This window comes from Podarcis pityusensis (assembly GCF_964106645.2).
Source record: "Podarcis pityusensis genome assembly, chromosome: 5".
NCBI lineage: Eukaryota > Metazoa > Chordata > Lepidosauria > Squamata > Lacertidae > Podarcis > Podarcis pityusensis.
The window spans coordinates 6,083,269-6,105,389 of NC_138032.1; the positions used below are offsets into that span (position 1 = coordinate 6,083,269).

At 47.7% G+C, this 22,121-nt stretch overlaps 2 protein-coding genes across 3 annotated transcripts in view; one reads left to right on the forward strand and one right to left on the reverse strand.

Annotated features, from left to right (window-relative positions):
- The window catches only part of LOC308478401 (cytochrome P450 2J4-like), a 439,957-nt gene that overhangs the window by 116,358 nt on the left and 301,478 nt on the right, over nt 1-22,121 (reverse strand). The gene's annotated exons all lie outside the window — the stretch shown is intronic.
- Nucleotides 1-22,121, forward strand: part of LOC308478392 (cytochrome P450 2J5-like) — a 39,605-nt gene that overhangs the window by 5,791 nt on the left and 11,693 nt on the right. For both annotated transcript variants that reach the window (XM_081008080.1, XM_081008081.1), the window contains 5 exons: nt 1,987-2,136; nt 2,701-2,861; nt 6,077-6,253; nt 7,699-7,840; nt 21,667-21,854. In XM_081008080.1, the coding sequence (XP_080864206.1) occupies nt 1,987-2,136; nt 2,701-2,861; nt 6,077-6,253; nt 7,699-7,840; nt 21,667-21,854 (818 nt within the window). The remainder of the gene's footprint in view (nt 1-1,986; nt 2,137-2,700; nt 2,862-6,076; nt 6,254-7,698; nt 7,841-21,666; nt 21,855-22,121) is intronic.

Genomic DNA, 22,121 nt, shown 5'->3' on the forward strand with positions numbered 1-22,121 from the left:
AATAGATTAATAGTGTATTAAAGGGAAAATAAGGCTAGAATATGTTAAGATAATTATAGGATAGAAAACAGAGGAAGATGGAAAGGAATTGCTGAAATAATTAATAGAAGTGGAAAACAAAAAGGGAGGTGTGAGGAGGTCGTGGAAATAAGGGAATGAAAGATAAGACATTGAAATTGTTTTGTGTTTGAAATGGTTTGTGTCTTGCTTTGTTAGTTTTATGTTTTTCTTTTTTTCTTTTTTTGTTCTTTCTTTTTTTGTCTTTCTGTTTTGTTGTGTTTAAACGGTTGAAAATTAATAAATATTATTTTTTTAAAAAAAGATGTTGTCAACACCCTGATGATGCTCAACTCTATTGCTCTGTAACATCTGAATTGGGAGAACCCATGCAAGCTCTGGATGTGCTGGATAAGGTGGTGGGTTAAATGAGGGCCAATAAAGTGAGTCTGAATCCTGGTAAGATGGAGGCATGTTAGGTGGGTGGTTCTTGAGTCTAGATAATTGTTCAGTTGCCTGCTATGGATAGGGCTGTACTTCACCTGAGAAAACCAGCTCATAGTCTAGAAGTGCGTCTGGCTCCATCTTTGTTGCCCGAGGCCCAGGTGACCTCACGGCCTTCTACCACCTTCATCAGGCAAGGCAGCTTTGAATAGTAAGATAGCTAAGGTGGTTTCTGGATCAGGTTTGGCAACCTCCAGGCTAGATTACTGCAATGTGCTGTATTTGGGGCTGCCCTTGAGGTTAATCAGGGTGAAAAATGAAGTGGATCAACTGTTCATGTGGGCAGGATATAGCCAACATTTTAGCCACTGTTGAAAGAATTCCACTGGCTGCCAATTAGCTACTGGGATAAGTTCAAGGAGGTGGTTTGGGTGTAGAAAGGTCTATACAACTTGGGTCCAAGATACCTGCAAGATCATCTCATTCCCTTCATACATCGTCAATCACCATACTCCGCAGGTGACGGTCTCCTGAAGGTACCGTCTTATTAAGAGTCTAGGGTTGCCATATTTGGAAGACAAAAAGAGGACACATTTGCCAACTTCTACTTTTAACTATGGATCAGACTTTTAACCCAACATATGGAAAGCCTAGCTTAGGCATCCTCCAGTAAACTTTGTATTGATCATTCATAATGATTTGTGCTCAATTCTTTCAAGGGTGTTATATCCAACTCCATTTTCAATTGTGCCTGCAAAGAATTTGAGGTTGTCATACTGGTTAATTTCCATTCAGTCATATCGCTTAACTTCCTGCTGAAAACCACAAATGCACAAACTTGTTACTGTATTGTCCTGCTTTCCCTGTTATATAGCTTCCCCACACAGTAATAATGTGGTAGCATTCAGGAAGCATCACAGAACTAACAAAGCAGAATAAATTGACCATCAATGCACTACTGTCATGTCAAGAATATGCTGCAGAATACATCCTCAATAAAATCCCAGTCTGGCTTGGCCAGTAGAAAAATAACTTGTTGACATCACACATCAGCCAAATTATATCTTTAAAAATAGTGTGGAAAACTTAGCTGAATTGGGGTTGTGACTGAAAATAACAGCAGGTGTTTACCGCTATGAGAAAACTCATGTGACATCTGCAGGTTCAGTCTTTATGGCAGAAATTGGCAGAGCTGTCCAGAGATCTCTCATTTTATGCAGGACCTTCTGGGACCACCTGATTTCTGTTCTATTATCCAACAAATAACCAAAACATTTGGGTGAATCACTAATAATTTTCTGAATGACGACAGGAAATAGAAGGTGAGATTCTGTTAGGCATTGTGTGAAGCAAATAGTGCTGGCCTATATTGCAGAGATACCCGCAAAATACACTGAGACAGACTTCACATCGTCTTGTAATTGTAATCTTGAGATACTGAATAGCTTGCACATTCAAGGGCATGAACTTCAGTTTCTTCTTGAATGGTAACTTAATTGTATCATTAATTTCTGTAAAGAAGAATTTCTCACTGATTTTCCATAGGTATTCCATTTTCCAATGGGCACACCTGGAGGCAACAGAGACGGTTTGGTATTGTTACTATGCGGAAGCTGGGACTGGGGAAGAAAGGCATGGAGCAGCAAATAGCAGAGGAGGCGCATCAGCTTGTGGAGATTTTTGCACGTTCAAAGGGTATAAGATGAGGGGTGATGGTGCTGAGCTGGCGTATGAAGATATATTTGTGTACTACCTCTGTCCATTTTAGAAAGGAATGTGATATGTTTTTCTTGGTTCCTAATGGAGATCACGGGTGGTGCTGTGGGTTAAACCACAGAGCCTAGGACTTGCTGATCAGAAGGTCGGCGGTTCGAATCACCACAGCGGGGTGAGCTCCTGTTGCTCGGTCCCAGCTCCTGTCAACCTAGCAGTTCAAAAGCACGTCAAAGTGCAAATAGATAAATAGGTACCGCTCCGGGGGGAAGGTAAACGGCGTTTCCGTGCGCTGCTCTGGTTCGCCAGAAGTGGCTTAGTCATGCTGGCCCCATGACCCGGAAGCTGTACGCCGGCTCCCTCGGCCAATAAAGCGAGATGAGCGCCGCTACCCCAGAGTCGGCCACGACTGGACCTAATGGTCAGGGGTCCCTTTACCTTTACGTTTAATGGAGATCCCAGCAGTTTCTCTTGGCCACCATGAAATCCCACTCTCAGCATGAACAGGAGTAGCTGAACTCACATTAGTAGAACTTTATTTTGCAGGACAACCACTTGACCCCTCCATGCCCATCACTAATTCAGTCTCCAACGTGATATGTGCTATGGCTTTTGGGCACCGGTTTGCTCTTGAAGATGAAAGGTTCCAGAAGCTGATAGAAGCCATAGATTTCTCCCTAAAATTTATAGGAAGCTTCGTTCATGCTGTGAGTAGTCATTTTCATTCCTGCTGATTCAGAGAAGTCACCCAGGGGCCTTATATTTCCCACTCAGCATTCTGGATTCCATTATGATAGAGATAGACTGTTGGAGAAGTGAGATGAGGTTTAAATCTAATCTGAGATAAGGGCTATTTTACAGCCTAATCAATTTCTTACCATGAATATAAAAGAGAGAGTAATGAAACTAGGTCCGCAAGTTGGAACTCTTTGGAGGAAAGACAGGCTAGAAATGGAACAATGGCCTTCAGAACAAGTCATCTATAGCCCACATAAATGAGCAGAAGTGAGCAAAATAATTTTCTCAGGAAGGGAATTACACTATGGCATAGTGTGGGTGGAGCCAGGCAGCCTGTGGCCCTGGATGTGACCAGATGCTCCTATGACAGGCTCCCTCATGATGTTGGAGCCGTGGGGAGGCAAGACATCAGATGATTTCCCCTCTTTCCTTTCTCTTTCTTAACTGTAATGTGTTTCTCTGTCCCCTTTTCTTCTGCTGGCTGCAACGAGCCACCAAAAGGCAAACTTTAACACTTCTCCTTCCCATCCTGCTGTGCTCCACATCCCTCCCTCACCGGCTTCTGTTAAAATAAGAAATTTTTTCACTTGCCAAAGAAAATCTCAAGCGGAACTGTGTTGAGAGGCATGCTTTGCCTCCCTCCTCCTGATCAGTTTCACCCAGAGCCTTGTCAAATTCACCACATTCTTCTTCAAATGTCCCGTTCAAACCTTGGTATGTGGAAATGAATTAGCCATTGCCTCCCCCTTCTCTCTCTCCTGCCTCTTCCTTGCCTCCTCCTTCTCATTATTCTGAGACCTCTTGGCTAGCATTTATTTATATGGGGATCGGCTCTTTTCTCCGCCCTCTCACCTCAGATTGCCCTGATGCAAACCCAGGATATGTATTTGTCTTATTTAATATTATTTGTTATTGGGAACAAAGTTCTTGTAAGGAAAGGAAATGGAAGAGACCCAACCTCTGAAGTGTTTGCTAGAGAGGTTTATTCAGAAAATGTAAGTAATTTATCTTTCATGAGAAAACTAGGAAAGAGGAAAAGCTCCCTTGTTAAAGGTTTAATAATAATAATAATTTATTATTTATAACCCGCCCATCTGGCTCAGTTTCCCCAGCCACTCTGGGTGGCTTCCACAAAGACAAAAAATACACCAAGATGTCACACATTAAAAATTTCCCTAAACAGGGCTGCCTTCAGATGTCTTTTAAAGATAAGATAGCTGCTTATTTCCTTCACATCTGAAGGGAGGGCATTCCACAGGGCAGGTGCCACTACTGAGAAGGCCCCCTGTCTGGTTCCCTGTAACCTCACTTCTCCCAGCAAGGGAACCGCCAGAAGGCCCTTGGCACTGGACCTCAGTGTCCGAGCCGAATGATGGAGGTGGAGACGCTCCTTCAGGTATACTGGACCAAGGCAGTATAGGGTTTTAAAGGTCAGCACCAACACTTTGAGGGACGCAGGTGGCGCTGTGGGTTAAACCACAGAGCCTAGGACTTGCTGATCAGAAGGTCGGCAGTTCGAATCCCTGTGACGGGGTGAGCTCCCATTGTTCGGTCCCAGCTCCTGCCAACCTAGCAGTTCAAAACACAAAGTGCAAGTAGATAAATAGGTACCGCTCCAGCGGGAAGGTAAATGGTGTTTCGTGTGCTGCTCTGGTTTGCCAGAAGCGGCTTAGTCATGCTGGCCACATGACCCGGAGGCTGTCTGCATACAAACGCCGGCTCCCTCGGCCAATAAAGCGAGATGAGCGCCGCAACCCCAGAGACAGCCACGACTGGACCTAATTGTCAGGGGTCCCTTTACCTTTACCTTTACCTTTACCTTTACCAACACTTTGAATTGTGCTTGGAACCGTACTGGGAGCCAATGCAGATCTCTCAGGACCAGTGTTATGTGGTCCCGGTGGCTACTCCTAGTCACCAGTCTAGCTGCCACATTCTGGATTAATTGCAGTTTCCGGGTCACCTTCAAAGGTAGCCCCACGTAGAGCGCATTGCAGTAGACCAAGCAGGAGATAACTAGAGCACGCACCACTCTGGCGAGACAGTCCGCAGGCAGGTAGGGTCTCAGCCTGCGTACCAGGTGGAGCTGGTAGACCACTGCCCTGGACACAGAATTATTCTGTGCCTCCACGGACAGCTGTGAGTTCAAAATGACTCCCAGGCTGCGCACCTGGTCCTTCAGGGGCGCAGTTGCCCCATTAAGGCCCAGGGAGTCCCACACACACGCCCGCCCCCTGTCCCCCCAAAACAGTACTTCTGTCTTGTCACGATTCAACCTCAATCTGTTAGCCACCATCCATCCTCCAACCGCCTCCAGGCACTCACACAGGACCTTCACCACCTTCACTGGTTCTGGTTTAAAAGAGAGTTAGAGCTGGGTGTGATCGGCATACTGCCCAAACCCCCTGATGATCTCTCCCAGCTGCTTCATATAGATATTAAAAAGCATGGGGGAGAGGACGGAACCCTGAAGCACCCCACAAGTGAGAGCCCAGGGGTCTGAACACTCACCCCCCCACTTTCTTGACACAGCCTATGAGAAGGGAGCGGAACCACTGCATAACTGTGCCTCCAACTCCCAGCCCCTCTCGACGGTCCAGAAGGATGTTACGATCAATGGTGTCCAAGGCCGCTGAGAGATCCAGCAGAACTAGGAAACAGTTCTCACCTTTGTTTGAATTTTTGAAGGAAGAGATGGGCATTTCTTGACTGGGGAACTGGGGAATTTAATAAATAAAATAAAATAAAATAAAATAAAATAAAGAAAGATAAATTTTAAAACCGCATTGCAAGATTTGTAGAACTGCACATTTCAAAGGATGGCTGTGTTTCAATTTGCATATTTGGCAAATTCACTCTTAAATGTCAACTGACTTGAATGTCTCCCCATCTGTATTCTCTAGCCACCCCCACCTCCTAACAAATGGCCTGGGATTGTGCCCAGTTTTGAATGAAGCCTGGGAGCTAGAAAAATACTTTGACCCTAGTTTTCTTTCACATATTCGGCTAGAGATATTTCCCAGAACCAGTCATTGTGAGATCCAAGAGAAGCTGCAGACACCTACCTTCTTCTCAGGAAGACTCAAACTAATCTTTTAAGTACTAATTCAAATGAATTGACTCATGAACTACATGACCAAGCTTCCTCATGGTAATGACGGCATGTCTGCTATCTTTCCTTTAGCTTTATGAAATGCTCCCATGGCTCATGAAACATCTCCCAGGGCCCCACAAGAAGGCCTTGTCCTGCACAGAGATGGTGCTTTCATTTGCAAAGGAGGAGATAGAGAAGCATAAGGAGAATCAGTCTCTGCATGATCCACAGGATTTCATTGATTTCTATCTACTTCAGATGGAGAAAGTAAGTATCTGCTTTGAAACTGAATGCTGCTCATCCAAGGAATCATTATATTCCCTTTTATAAGTGAATGCTAATCTCTTCCAAGGACACCAATATTTTTTTCCCTGAATCTCAGTTGAAAATGACATTGAGTTACTTTTTCCCAGATTTATTGGATTATTATTTTTCTTATTGAGTTGTGCAAACCACTATTCTGAATAATTTTTTTATTATTAGGGTTGTGGGCACTGGAGATCAGTTGATGGATCCAACAGGGCAGTGGGCAAATACGTTTGAAAACCCCTGTTAAACTCATGGGAACATACTCACCACTGAAATGTTGCCTGTGGTGCCCAAACAGTGAGAATGAAGAGTTTGGATTTGATATCCCGCTTTATCACTCCCCGAAGGAGTCTCAAAGCGGCTAACAATCTCCTTTCCCTTCCTCCCCCACAAAAAGCACTCTGTGAGGTGAGTGAGGCTGAGAGATTTCAAAGAAGTGTGACTAGACCAAGGTCACCCAGCAGCTGCATGTGGAGGAGCGGAGACGCGAACCCGGTTCCCCAGATTACGAGTCTATTGCTCTTAACCACTACACCACACTGGATCTCAAAGAATGCCCAAATAGTATGAATGGCCAACTCACCAAGTGGATTGTGGCAGCTGTTTCATTACACATTACAATGCATAGCAAGAGGATGCACTTTCACTTTCATCAGCAGGGGACCAAACAAATTCTAAAGAAAATGTTCCTAAACTAAATATGACTTCAAACTCCTACCTCATTTATTCCTACACCAGAAAGGTCAAAATATTTTTTCATCTTGCCTCCTTGGAACAATCTTTGAATACTCTATGGTGACTAAAGAATGATTAAATATGTTTAGTGCTAAGTAATGCACATTTTGAATATCTGCTGCCAGAGAGATTCTTTTGTATCCGTCTTCACCTGCCAGTGTTGGATTATTACCCCAACCCGCAGATTCTCAAATGCAGCACCAGCAGCTACCGCTGTGTACACAGGAAATGTGTACATGGATCTCTTTTCACAACCAGCTACGAAGCACAGGGCCAGCCCACCCATGAGGCAGGCTGAGGCAGCTGCCTTGGGCAGTGGAATGGCAACAGGAGGCATCCTAGCCTGCCAGTAGTGGAGAAGTGGAGTGGTGGCAGCTTCCTGCAAGATTTCACCAAACGCTTGCAAGATCCCACTGTCCTCATTGTTGTTGTTACCACATTGTGGCACTGCTATGTAACCAAAATAAGGGAGGTGGCAGTGACAGCAGGGCAGTGGAGGTGGCACCTTCCTATGTCACCTCAGGCAGTGTAAGAAGACACCTCACCCCTCATGAAGCATGTGTTGGTGGTATGCTAATAGGAGCAGGGGGAGTAAGATAAAATAAGTGCTGAAGAACAGATTGCAATGCAAGTAAATGACATGTCACTTTCCCCATTTTCGAAATCAGAGCAAAAACGACCCAGAGTCCACCTATGATGAAGAAAACATGGCTTTTAATATTTCCGGGCTCTTTGTAGCAGGGACATCCACAACCACCAGTTCTATGAAATGGGCACTTCTCCTCCTGGCAAGTCATCCAGATATCCAAGGTGAGAGAGGGAGACCTGTGCAGGGCTTCTTTTGATCTCTAGAGTGGGCTGTAATTCTTGTGTCAATTAATTGTTATTGATTTAGGAAATTGACGGTAAATTAATTCAAATTTACAACAAATTTAAAAGTTGATTATCTCCCACTCCCCGTTCAAGGTGTTAACAGCAAAGGAACGAGAGAAAAGAAACAATAACATACTTTCCCCATCCTTTCCTCAATTTCCACTGGCTGTGCAAATTCCTGCTTAGATTTTCATTTACCGTAACTATAACATTTCTTCAGTTATTTAATGTCAGGTGCTGGTGGTGGTTGTTCGTGAGTAACCAGGCAGGACTCCAACCTGTCTTTTACAGGTTTTATTGTGCAAACGATTTACAGTGCAGATCTACAAAGTTCATGTCCATCTTAGTCACTTGCAGAATCCAGTAGTGGCCCCTTTCAGCTTCTCCCCCAACATAAGAACTTTGGCATCCCAAGCCTCCTCCTCCCCTCCTTGCGTTTCACCCCTCTGCGCAAGCTGGGCGACGGAAGTAGCGTGTGTGCCTCCTGGCTAGCCAGGCTAAGTGAGGCGCTTGGGCTCTCAGCAGCATCCTCGAGCCCTTTCCTCTCTTGGCTGGCCCCTTCCCCCTCTTCTCCACGGAAGGTGTGGCTTTCCCCACTATTGGATGTGGAACTGCTCCTCTGAAGTTTTGGTGGCTCCCTGTATCCCAACGGTGCCTCTGCTTCCCTCCCCTGTTCCGATGGCAGTCCCCTGACATCCAACCCCCTTCAAAAAAACCTGCCCCATCGGTGGGGTCTAGAGCTGTTTCCCACTCACTGGAGTTGGCAGGAGAGGGTGGGAACCCGAGGAATGAATCGTCCTCCTCCTCTGTGGAGTCAAAAACTGCTCCCCCCCGACCATCCCGGCCCTGGCGGGAAATCCCAAGAAGTTTCCTCCTTATCAGAGACCTCGGCAACTTTGTTCCCTATTCCCTTCCCCTCCCCTGAGGGTGGGAATCCCTCATATTCCCTCTTGTCCTCTGTGGGTCCAAACACTTCCCCAAAAAACAACTTCGGGGGGTTGGGCTTGTGCAGGAAAAGAGTGAGGAACTTCTCTTCTCAGTCACGTACCCTGCTGGGATCCATGCATTTTCTGAACTGGGAGCCCCCTCCCAGGCAACTAGGTACTCTACTTGGTGTCCGTTCCACCTAGAGTCAAGTATCTCAGTTACTTCATTACATAGTTCCCTTTCTTCTATGCTTGGTGGGGTGGGAACCCCCTGCTCCCTCTCCAGGAAGCTGTGCCCCTCCCTGTAAGGCGACAGCAAAGACCTGTGAAACACCGGATGTATCCTCATGTTATCCAGCAACTTCAGCCTGAACGCTACTGGGTTGACCTGCTGTGTCACCTCAAAGGGACCCATGCTCCTAGGCTGCAGTTTCTTGCACACCCCCTCAGGGGCAGCCCCTGAGATGACAACCACACTTTGTCCTCCACCCGGATAACCTCCCCCAGTCTCCTGTTTGTCCACCACCTTCTTGTACACTTCCTTGGCTCTTTCCAGAGTCATCTTGAGCTGTTGGTGCATGGCCTCCATCTCTTGTGCAAATTGTTCTGCAGCTGGTACACTCCATTCATCCTCCTCCCTCCCTGGAAAGGCCCTGGGATGACACCCATAATTGGCAAGAAAGGGACTCCTCCCTGTGGACACATGTTCAGCATTATTGTACGTGAACTCTACCAGTGCTAGCTTTTCCATCCAATCGTTCTGCCGCTAATTAATGTAACAGCGCAAGTACTGCTGCAAAATGGCATTTGCTCTTTCCGCCTGTCCATTAGTCTGTGGGTGTCTGGCTGTGGAAAAGCTCACCTCTACCTGCAACAAACCCATGAACTTGTGCCAGAAATGTGAGGTGAACTGTCTTCCATGGTCAGAAATTACCCTAGAAGGGACCCCATGCAGCCAAAAGATGTGGTCCAGGAACAACTTGGCGGTTTCCTCATCTGACACCGCATGGGAGCACGCCACAAGGTGGCACATCTTGGTCAGCAGGTCCACCACCACCAGGACTGCTGTCTTAGCTTGGGACATGGGCAGGTCCGTCATGAAGTCTATGGACACCACCTCCCAAGGTCTCCCCGGTGTTGGTAAGGGCTCCAGCAGCCCAGCTGGGGCCGCCCTTTCCCTCTTTGCTCTTTGACACATGTCGCACCCTTGGACATACTCCCGCACATCCTCCCTTACCTTGGGCCACCAGAAATCCCGTGTAACTAACAACATGGTCTTGTGTTGCCCAAAGTGCCCAGCTGTAGGGTTGTCATGGAGCTGCTTGAGGACTCTGACCCGCAAGGGTTCTCCCGGTACATACAGTGCCCCTTTGTAGAACAACAACCCCCCTTTCTCCTCAAAGCCCTCATCTGCTCCCATCCCTCCTTGAGCTCCCTAAATTTCCCTTGAGCAAAATCATCGTCTCTGGTGAGTCTAACCAGTTCTGCCTCCCCTGCCAGTGTTCCCTCACAGGTCCATTTGTTCTGCTGGAACATTTGTCTGGCCATGGGGCCCCCTTCATCTTCCATGTACTCCGGCTTCCTGGATAATGTGTCTGCCCTCACGTTCTGCTCTCCAGGAACGTAGTGGATCTTAAAGTCAAAATTGGCAAAAAAACTCCGCCCATCGAATCTGCCTCTGACAGAGCACACGCACGGTGCGCCAATGTTCCAAGTTATTGTGGTCTGTCCACACCTGGATCTGCTGCTGCACTACAATTAGAAAGTGTCTCCACTGTTTAAAAGCCGCATAAATGGCCAGCAATTCTTTGTCATAAATTGTGTAATTTTGCTCCGAATTGTTCTGCACAAGATCTCCAATCTCCCCCTGCGTCTTGTTGTAACAGGACTGCCCCGATGGCCTTGTCAGAAGTGTCTGTCTTCACCCACAAGGATCCACATGCAACAGCTGCTCCTCTGACACAAAGACCTTCTTTAAGCTTTCTAAGGCCTGCTGCGCCTCCTTAGTCCACAGAAACTTTTTCTTCCCACAATCAGTTATAGGCACCGACAAATGTGCAAAGTTCTTGATAAACTTTCAGTAGAAATTGCTGAAGCCTAGGAATCTTTGCACATCCTTCTTCATCTTGGGGCTTGTCCAGTCTAACACAGCCTTCACCTTCTCCTGATCCATGGCAAGTCCCCTATCCAACAGCCAGTACCCCAGGAACTCGACCTCACGAGCATGAAACTGGCATGCCACCCTATCCTCATCATTGGCAAATTCCTTCTTTTGTAAGTCCAGGGAATATTTAATCTCAGTCTTAAAAGCAAGGTACTCTTAGGAGTTCCCGCCAAATATACTCACCAGTGCTGGAATCCTTCTCCCCACCAGAGTTGCCTTGCTTTGCTGCTCCTGCAGTCTGCGCTCCTCCAGGCTGGCTGTGAGGTCAGTGATGTGAGTTTCCAGCTCCGCATTCCTCTGCATCAGGGCCGCTACATTCCATGCCATAATTTCCTCAGCGCCTCCGCCTGCAGCTCCTTGCTCTTCCAGCCTCCCTTTCTTCTCTAGACTTATCGTGCTGCTCTTCCCTGCTACACGCAAGCAACCACAATGACTTCCAGATTGCTGTCAGATGCTGGTGGTGGTTGCTGGTGAGTAAGCTGGCAGGACTCCGACCTGTCTTTTACAGGTTTTATTGTGCAAACTATTTACAGTGCAGATCTAAAAAGTTCATGTCCATCTTAGTCACTTGCAGAATCCGGGAGTGGCCCCTTCCAACTTCTCCCCCAACATAAGAACTTTGGCACCCCAAGCCTCCTCCTCCCCTCCTCGCGTTTCACCCCTCTGCGCAAGCTGGGCTAAGTGAGGCGCTTGGGCTCTCAGCAGCATCCTCAAGCCCTTTCCTCTCTTGGCTGGCCCCTTCCCTCTCTTCTCCGTGGAAGAAGGTGTGGCTTTCCCCACCAGTGGACAAGGAACTGCTCCTCAGAGGTTTGGTGGCTCCCTGTATCCCAGCGGCGCCCCTGCCTCCCTCCCTTGTTCCAATGGCTGTCCCCTGACATTTAAGTTGAGTTATTCTTCCTTTATCTAACCATATAATCATCAATCATAGTTTCAAATCATATTTCCTCCAATACAACTTATTTGTCTTCCTTTATGTGTTCTCAACACTCTGAATAATAATGGTAATTATATAATCTTCTTTAACCCTAGCATTCTCTTCAAACTTCACAATCCTCAGAATCATTCATGAAGACTCTTTGTCTTCTTTGTTATGCTGTTCCTTTAAGCAAAAAAAGAAAGAAAAGAAAAGAAAAGAAAAGAAAGAAAGAAAGAAAGAAAGAAGAAAGAAAAGAAAAGAAAAGGAAAGGAAAGGAAAGGAAAGGAAAGGAAAGGAAAGGAAAGGAAAGGAAAGGAAAGGAAAGAAAAGAAAAGAAAAGAAAAGAAAAGAAAAGACAAGCTTGACAATATCCATTTTCCCAGACTGCTCTACCCCCCTTAACATTATCCCTACTAAGTACTGGAGGAAGAGTGAACCTTATGCCTGTGAAACGTTAAAATGTTATCCTTAATATATCCCCTCCCAATATTCAGCCAGGACCATACATATCCCCTTCTGTCCTTCACGTTACCAGATTCATTCTTCTTTACAAAGCACATTCAGTTTTTATAATGTATCAACAACATGAAATTCAGGGTTACTTCTTCCTTTCTCTCTGAATGCTTTGGACATTGAGAGAACATTCTCATTCCATACCAAGAACCAGAGGCGTAGAAGGTCAGGAGGTACCCGGAGCAGAATTTTTTTTGTCAACCCCCCCAACATTGAAATTGAAATCTGTCAATGAGGGCCAACCCCCCCCCCAAGAAAGCCAGACACCCCTAGGCATGAGGCAGCTCCCTATGTTACCAAAAGCAATGCTTCAGCCACAGACTAGACCGTAGGGTCATCTAGTCCAACCCCTGCAATGCATCTCAACTAAAGCATCCATGACAGATATCCATAAATAATCCCTTCGTGAAAATGATTGATTTCCATCTGACTAGAATGTGAAGTCTTTTTATGTTAGATTTCTCATTCTCATATATCTGACAGATCAAATTTATCCACTATTTCAAAAAAAAGCCTTTCGTAATCTGCCAGCATTCATTTCGTCCTGTCTCTGTGTTCTATCCATAAGTGTTGATGCCACTCCATTCAGGTCCCCCAACAGAACCAATTGGTAATCCAGATAGTCCAGAAGTCTTGTTTCCAGGTTCTTAAAAAACCCTGGTGCCTGTGAGCTTTCCAATCTGAGTTCCTTAATGTTTTTCCCCAAAAAACCTCATTTTTTCTTCGACGGTCCTAATTCTTTGTTTCCTCCTTTGAAATTTGAAAAAGAGGCCCTCTGGAAGCTCCCATCTGAAGAAGATGTTCTTCCTTCTCAGAGTTCCAGCCAAATCTGTGTAATTATTCCTGAAGTTCAGAAAATGTTTTGGAATCTCCTTGAACAAAACAATTGGCTTGTCTTTAATCTTCAGGCTTTTTTTATAGTGTAGACCCAAAATATTGTCCCTCTGTTTCTTTGTCTTGAAAACCACTATACAGTCATGTGCAATTTTTGAGTCTTTCTTAGGCCCAAACCTATAGGCCCTCTCAATTCAAGAATTTAGCTCGTCTTTTTCCAAATCCCAGCGCGCTGCAAACTCCTCAATTAGCCAATCCTTAAGATTAGCTTGTTCCAATTGGGGGGTGCCTCTCACTCTCAGTTGATTTTCCCATTCCTCCATCTGTAAGAAAGCAATTACATTAAGCACATCCTGTTGGGTACTCTCCACATCAGGCACTCTCACTGTTTCCAATTCCTTCAATCTTGTTTCGTGACCGGCAACCTGTTCCTTGACCTCTTGAATACCTTTTTTTCAAATCTACAAATTCTTGTTTAAGCTCCTGTACATTCTGCTGGGTTCCTCTGACATCTGTTCTTATTTCTGTTAGCATTTTGTGATGGGACGATGAGCTGCTTGTGTGTAAAATCCTAGTCCCTCAGAGTTTGGTCAAGTTTGCAAACCTCTGTCTGTAACGGAGCCCCTTAAACATGGCTCCGTCAGTCGCTGGCAGATTCCGACAGTGGTTGCTTTCGGAATCGCTTCCAACATAAAAGCTCCTTAACGGAAACACGTCTTCTGGACTCTCTGCGTGACAGTTTCCGGCGAGGAGTGGGTGTCCCTACAGGAGGTCCTGAAACCTCCCCACTGTTTTCGCTGGAAGTGTCTCTGAGCCATCCCTCCAGCTCCCTTTCCCTCAGCCCAGCTCCTCTCCCCCTACTGGTTCCCTCTTCAGCTGCTGAGTCTCTCCCAACCTGTGTGAGCCCTTTCACTTCCCTTCCTTCCGATGGCAGTTCCCTGACATCCACCTCCCCTCCAGGGCCCCCTTCATCCCCTCTCGCCCCCTCCTCTACGGGCGGTGAGGAGGCAAAACCCCGGAATGAACTTCCTTCATCTTCCGATGTCCCGAACACTTCTCTCCACCTGTTGCGGTTCCTGGTCTCGAAGTACTCCTCCTCCTCAGAGTCCATCTCCCCTTCCCCTTCCGATTCCGAGAATCCTTCCAACTCCTCCTCCTCATCGGTGGTCCCAAAGTATTCCCTCCGGAACCTCTCCACAGGCTGAGGTTTCCTTGGGAACCTTTGATGGAACGTTTCTATCAATACCTCGTCATTGATATCTTCTGCCATTACCCAAGTGTTTTCTGACTCCGGTTCTCCTTCCCACGCTACCAAATACTCCACCTGATCCCCCTTCCATCTGGCGTCGAGGATTTCTGCCACATGGCTGCTGCATTCCCTTTCTTCTATGACCGGTCCCCGAGTGGCCATCCCTTCTCGTCCCCCCTCATACGGTGACAGTAACGACCTGTGAAATACTGGGTGCAGTTTCATGTGGTTGGGTAACCGGAGCCTGAAAGCCACTGGGTTGACCTGTTGAATGACCTCAAAGGGACCCAATCTCCTGGGTCTTAATTTCTTACAACCTCCTTTGAACGGCAACCCTTGGGTTGACAGCCACACCCTATCTCCCACCCTTATGGTTTCACCTTCCCTTCGGTTCTTGTCTGCCTGCCTCTTGTATTCTTCCTTCGCCCTTTCTAAGTTGAGTTGGAGCTGACGATGGATTGCTTCCATTTCTTCTACAAAATGCTCGGCTGCCGGGACACCCCATCTCTCCCCTTCTCCCCCTGGGAAAGCCCTGGGATGACACCCATAATTAGCCAAGAAGGGGCTCATCCCTGTGGACACATTCTCGGCATTGTTGTAGGCAAATTCCGCCAGCGCCAACTTTTCTACCCAGTCATTCTCTCTGTCATTGACATAACACCTCAGGTATTGCTGGAGGACCCCGTTTGCTCTTTCCGCCTGCCCGTTGGTTTCAGGGTGCCGGGCAGTCGAAAAGTTGACCTCCACCTGCAGTAAGCTCATGAGCTTCCTCCCGAACCTGGAAGTAAATTGTTTTCCTCGGTCTGAGACCACCCTCAATGGCACCCCGTGCAACCTAAAAATGTGTTCTACAAATAACTTCGCTGTCTCTTCCGCCGTGACTGCATGCGAGCAGGCTACAAAGTGGCACATCTTTGTTAGTAGGTCTACCACCACCATGATGGCTGTTTTCCCCTTGGATTTCGGCAGATCAGTCATAAAATCTATCGACACTGCCTCCCAAGGTCGTTCTGGGGTTGGTAAGGGTTCTAATAGCCCCGCCGGTGCCCGCCTCTCCCCTTTGGCTCGCTGGCATTGCTCACACCCTCTTACATACTCCCGTACATCTTCCCTCACCTTAGGCCACCAAAATTCCCTGGTGACCAACCACATGGTTTTGTGTTGTCCAAAATGCCCCGCCGTGGGGCTGTCGTGCAACTGCTTGAGTACCCTCCCCCTTAAGTCTCCTTCAGGGATATACAGTGCCCCTTTGTAATACAAAGCTCCATTTCTTTCCTCGAAACCCCCTGGTTCCTCTCCCTCACCCCTAAGACCTCTGAGCTTATTCTGGGCGTATTCATCATTCTCTGTTTCCTCTACCAGTTCTCTTTGTCCCACCAATGCCGCCCCACACACCCAGCGGTCCTCTGGAATGACATGTCTCTCTTCGGGTGCTCCCTCCCCCTCCAAATATTCAGGTTTGCGTGAGAGAGCGTCCGCCCTAATGTTCTCTGGGCCTGGCACGTAACAAATCTCAAAGTTAAATTTGGAGAACTCCTGGGCCCATCTCACTTGCCGTTGGTTGAGCACTCGTGCCGTCCTCCAATACTCTAGGTTCTTGTGGTCAGTGCACACTTGCACCTTATGTTGTGCGCCAATTAGCAGGTGCCTCCATCTCCGGAACGCCTCATGAATGGCTAGTAGTTCTCGGTCATACACCGTGTAGTTCCTCTCGGATTTGTTCAGCTTTCGCGAAAAAAAGGCACACGGTCTCCACTCTGACTCCTCCTTCCCTGGCTGCAGAAGCACCGCCCCAATAGCTCTGTCTGATGCGTCAGTTTCCACTCTCATCGGTTTTTGTAAATCCACATGCAGGAGTTGTTGTTCCGAGGCGAAGGCCCTTTTTAGTTCCTCAAATGCTCGCTCCGCCTCCTCAGTCCAAACGAACTTCTTCTTACTGCTGAGACAGTCCGTAATGGGCGCCGTCAGGTGGGCAAAGTTTCGGATGAACTTACGATAGAAGTTCCCAAATCCTAGGAACCTCTGCACATCCTTCCTTGTTTTGGGTGTTTTCCATTCCAGCACCGCCTGGACCTTGCCGGGATCCATGGCCAATCCCTTGTCTGACAGGCGATACCCCAGGAATTCCACCTCCTTGGTATGAAACTGACACTTCTCCAGTTTCACCCACAGCTGGTTGGCTTGCAGCCTGCTCAACACTTCTCTGACGTCTCTCACATGCTGCTCCTCATTCTCAGAATACACCAACACGTCGTCTAAGAAGGCCACACAATTCTTGTAAAGCAAAGGCCCCAGGACGTGGTTCATAAACGATTGAAAGCACGCGGAGCCTCCTTGTAGGCCGAAGGGCATAACTAAATATTCAAATGCCCCCAAAGGGGTGAACATGGTGGTTTTCCATTCATCCCCCTTCCTTATTCGTATCAGGTTGTACGCCCCCCTTAGGTCCAGTTTAGTAAAAATCTTTCCCTTCCTGACCCTTGTCAAAATGTCGTCAATCCTGGGCATAGGGAAAGCCACTGGTTCTGACACTGCATTTAAGGCCCTGAAGTCACACACAAGCCTCGGCTTGTTCGTGTTTTTTTTATCCACAAAAAACACTGGGCTGCCCCCCACCGCCCTGGACTCTCTGATGAACCCTCTCTTCAGGTTCTTGTCAATGAACTCTCTTAGCTCCTGCATCTCTCTGTCTGACATGGCGTACAGCTTGCCTACAGGGAGCTGTGCCCCAGGGAGTAAATTGATTTGACAGTCAAAGGGTCTATGCGGGGGTAATTGGTCAGCTTCCCTTTCGCTGAAGACGTCGCGGAGATCTGCGTATTGTCGTGGTACCTTCACGTTCTCCGTTACTTCAGTCCCTGCTAGGGTGGCTTGGGCCCCTGCCAAACCCTTTCCCTCTTTGCAGTGTTCTAAGCAATGTGCTGAACCAAAAGAAACCACTCTCTGATGCCAGCCCACCAGCGGATCATGTAACGCTAGCCAGCTCATCCCCAATATAATGGGAGCTCCTCCCAAGGTGGCCACATTAAACGCTATCAGTTCGGTGTGCCTTGCCACCTTCATTATCATTGGGACGGTCTGCAAGCTGACTTCTCCTCCCAACAGCTCCCTGCCATCGATCGTGGTCACCTGCAGGGGGTTGCTTAAAGGGATCGTCTGTATCTGGTGTTCAGCTGCAAACTCTTTGCTCATGAAATTGCAGGAGCTGCCTGAGTCCAACAGCGCCTTTATCTTTAGAGGGTGTCCGTTTGGCAGCTCTAGCGCCACTTCTATCACTAGGGCGGGTTTAGGAGGTTCTGGCGTGGGCACTTTCACTGCTCTTTGGCCTGGCTGCTGTGCCCCGACGGTGGCAGCCAGGCGTTGGCTTTTACTTGCTTCGGTATTTCTTCCTCTCTTCCCTCCACAGCTCCTACCATCCCTTGCCATTCCTTCCTCTGGGGGCAGACTCTGGCAAAGTGACCTGGCTGTTGGCAGAGATAGCATTTCCGGGCGCCTTTTCCCTCCTTCTTTCCCCCCTCACTGGGCTTTGAAACTGCGCGCGCGCGCGCTGTTCCGATTTCCATCGGCTCTGCCGGCGGGAAAGTTGGCTCTGGAATGTCTGGAATGCGGAACTCCTTCCAACGTTCCCCCTTCCCTTCCCGCCTCTCCAATGCTCTCGCCTCCTGGCGCGCTCCTATGGTCAGCGCTGATTTGGTCAGCTGGTCCATAGACTCCGCCCTGGGCGCCCGGGAAAGTTCGTCTTTCACAGCCGAAGAAAGCCCTTCTTCAAAGAGCATTTGAATGGGTTCCGCCGATAGATCCCACCCCAATTTATGGATCAACATGGTGAACTCAGTCCAGTACTCACGGACAGATCGGCTCCCCTGTTTGCAAGCCATTAACTGTCTGCGGACCACTCCCTGTTCAATATCGCTGGAAAACATCAGATCCATGGCGCGAAAGAACTTCATCGTGTCCTTTAGGACGTCACTATTCGCTGCCATCAGGGGTCTAACCCAGTCTCTCGCCCCCTTTTCAAGATGCCCAATCACGAAAGCCACTCGTGATTCCTCGTCAGGGAATTCATCAAACTGCAGATTGAGGGCATATTGCATCTCTGTCCGAAAGCCATGATAGTCTTTGGGCTCCCCCCCAAACTTCTGCACCAATCCTGGTACCTTTCTGACGAGCTGGGTGTCTTTCCCCTTTTTGTCTGCATCCTGAGCCCTCCTCTCCTCAAGCCTCGCCGTCTGCAGCGCTAGCTGGACCTCCAACACCCGGTACCTTTCTTCCAGGCTTGGACCCGCTCCAGCTCCTGCTTCTCCGGTTCCGGCTGGGTTGCTCATGATGCCTTCTCCTGCACAAGCTGCTCACGAAGACTGTCGGAATGCTGTGATGGGACGATGAGCTGCTTGTGTGTAAAATCCTAGTCCCTCAGAGTTTGGTCAAGTTTGCAAACCTCTGTCTGTAACGGAGCCCCTTAAACATGGCTCCGTCAGTCGCTGGCAGATTCCGACAGTGGTTGCTTTCGGAATCGCTTCCAACATAAAAGCTCCTTAACGGAAACACGTCTTCTGGACTCTCTGCGTGACAGTTTCCGGCGAGGAGTGGGTGTCCCTACAGGAGGTCCTGAAACCTCCCCACTGTTTTCGCTGGAAGTGTCTCTGAGCCATCCCTCCAGCTCCCTTTCCCTCAGCCCAGCTCCTCTCCCCCTACTGGTTCCCTCTTCAGCTGCTGAGTCTCTCCCAACCTGTGTGAGCCCTTTCACTTCCCTTCCTTCCGATGGCAGTTCCCTGACACATTTGCATCACCGCCTCTTCAAAAGTTGGTGCTTTGGAGCCTCTTCTATCTTCAATCTTACTTTCCCCAGGATTATCCGCACCACAAGCCATAACTATTCCAAAGTATCAAGGTCACAGTCACAGTCAGTCAACAAGATTTTTAGTATACAGGCAGAAGCAGACAACTCAGCAGCTCCACCTTTCAAAGTCTTATTCTTTTTACTCTTCTTATTCTTTTAGAAAGCATCCAAAATTAAATTGGGCACTTATATTCAATTCAAGGAGGGTAAGAGAAACACTGTGTACTATTATACCAAGCTCAGACAGCAGCAGTTACCTTGTAATCCCCTAAGAGGAAAATGAAAGCTGAATGTATCCACTCCCTTTGTGACGCAATAATGGAGTCTAGCCTTCCCCCGCTGGGTGGTCCGCTTCCAAAAAGCAAGAGTCTATTCCACTGTCAAATGTATCTCATGCAGGGCCTCAATTCAATCAAATTCTTCCCCCTTCCCCCTGCAGAAAGAGGGGCTTAAAATGATTCCTTGGGAGTTTTAACAAGACTTTCAAAGTTGCAGCTTCGGTCAGCGTTAACTGCTTTCACTTTTACGTCAGCAGAAAGCGATCAACCTTCGTAATTTGAATCCGTTTCAAGTCAATTAATAGTCCAAATTAAAATCCTTTTTTACTCACGATTAGCCAATCTTCTATATTTGGTCGGAGAAATTGGTCGCTAACGGTCGCCGGACTTTGGAGCTTCACGACTCATGTTGAACTTGTGGCCCACCAAGACGCCTAGAACCTTTTCACATGTGCTACTGGCTTTAAAATGATTTTTGTGTATCTGGGGGGGGGGCACTGCTCCCCCGGCTATGCCCATGCTCAGAGCGATGGACGGGAGCCCTGGACCACCGTCTTCTCTCTCTCTCAGCAATCTATAATATCACATCAGATCCAATAGGGGCCAAATCCACTATCCATAAAGGATTTCTGGAGTCACAGCGAAAAGCTTTCTGAAAAGTGTCGTTCTCATCTGGCAATGGAAAAAAGCGCCATTCAATCTTAGTTTGAAAGACATGCATGAATGAAACAGCAGGAAGCGTAATGTGTGAATGTAGCATGGAAACATGTACAATGCTCTTCTTGTCACATGCACACATGCCATCAGAGAACTAGAGAATTAACTCAAAAGGGCAACTCAGTGATGAAGGGAGTGCAGCGTGTTCCAGAAGACAAGTGGTTGGTGCTTAAAAAAATAAGCAGAAGAAGACAACAGGAGAGGATGAGCCTAGAGACACAAGAGAAACTGCTAAAACTGCATTGTGGGGGAATATGTATTTTCCTCTCCTATTAGCAAAACTTACTGTGTTGTATCCAAAGTTGCTTATTCGGGAGTAAACGCAGGAAATCATTGGGACACCCTTCCAGAGGGAAAAAAGCAAAACAAAATCGGGTGGCAAACCGCACTCCTCCCAGAGTTAAAAAACCCCAAAGAACAGAATAGTGTGATTCTCCTCTCAGCAATTCATTTCCACCACCACCCCTTGAGTACTGGAGCGCAAAGACAAAAGAAGAAGAAAACTCCCCCCCCCCGCCCCAGTTTGCCAAGTAAAACTCACAGGATGATTTACAGCTCACTGAATCCCCCAACAAAAGCAGCAAAGACTTTGGACTGCTTGTGGCAGGCTTTTAAATGAGGACTGAGGGGAAACCAAAAGCAACATGCTCGGGCAAGCCCTGCAAAGACGCTCTGGGGGTGATGGTGCGGGGGGGGGGGAGAGAAGCCGCAGCTACACCTCTGCAGGAGCCTTTAAGGATGGGACATAGACGGGCAGGGAGAGCAGGACCTGGCCCACCTTGCAGTGAGCTGGGGAGGCAGGCAGGGGGACGGTGGTTGCCGATGCTTTGCCACTTGTGCTGGCGTTGGCTTGGGAGGTGCGGGGTGAGGGGCCCTGTGCCAAATATCACCCCCTTCAGGATGGTCCCTGGAGCTGTGCGCCCCCTCTCCCTTCCTATGCCACTGCTAAGAACTCAGCTACATTAGACAGAAAAATTTTCAATGTGTTATAAATATGCAGCACCAGATGGCACCAGAGACTAAAAGAAATTTCTATGCAATTTTTACATAGCTTTTTCTTTTCTTTTGTTATAATGATTTAATTACTGACTTATTTATAGTGGTCCCAGTCCCCCCCGTGTGTAGATCCACCCCAACAATTGGTGAGGCTCCTAATCTTCCTTGTTATGCAGTTCCCTTTAAACAAAACAAACTTTGGATTATCTGTTTTCCATTTGATCTTCTGGCTACCGCTCTAGCCCTTTAACACTGCCCTTGCCAAGTACTGGGGGGAGAATGAAGTTTATATATTCAAAATAAAACTTTTGTTTCCGTAATTTTCTTCAGATAAAGTCCACAAGGAAATAGAAGATGCTTTAGGTTCTTCTCACACAATCTGCTATCAAGATAAGAAGAAACTGCCCTACACCAATGCTGTGATTCATGAAATGCAGCGCTTTAAATATGCCTTATTTATGGGGGCTCCCAGGCAATGTACAAAGGATGTGAAGATGCGTGGTTTTCTCTTTCCCAAGGTAAAGAAGAGTGATACAGCTGCATGCCTGTATCCCAAGAGTCTATGAGTAGGTTGCTGTAAAGGTTCTATGGGTTGCTCGTGCGTAAATCAGCGCCACACCTGGCTGGGTTGCCTGAGTGAACCCTTTCTGTCCGGACAGCCACTCGCCCGTGGCTGTCTCAATCGCTGGCAGAATCCGCCAGTGGGCGTTTCTTGAACTTCTTCCAGCAAAGAAGTTCTTTGATGCCTAGTCTCCGCCTACGCTCCCTGCGTGGAAGCCTTCTGC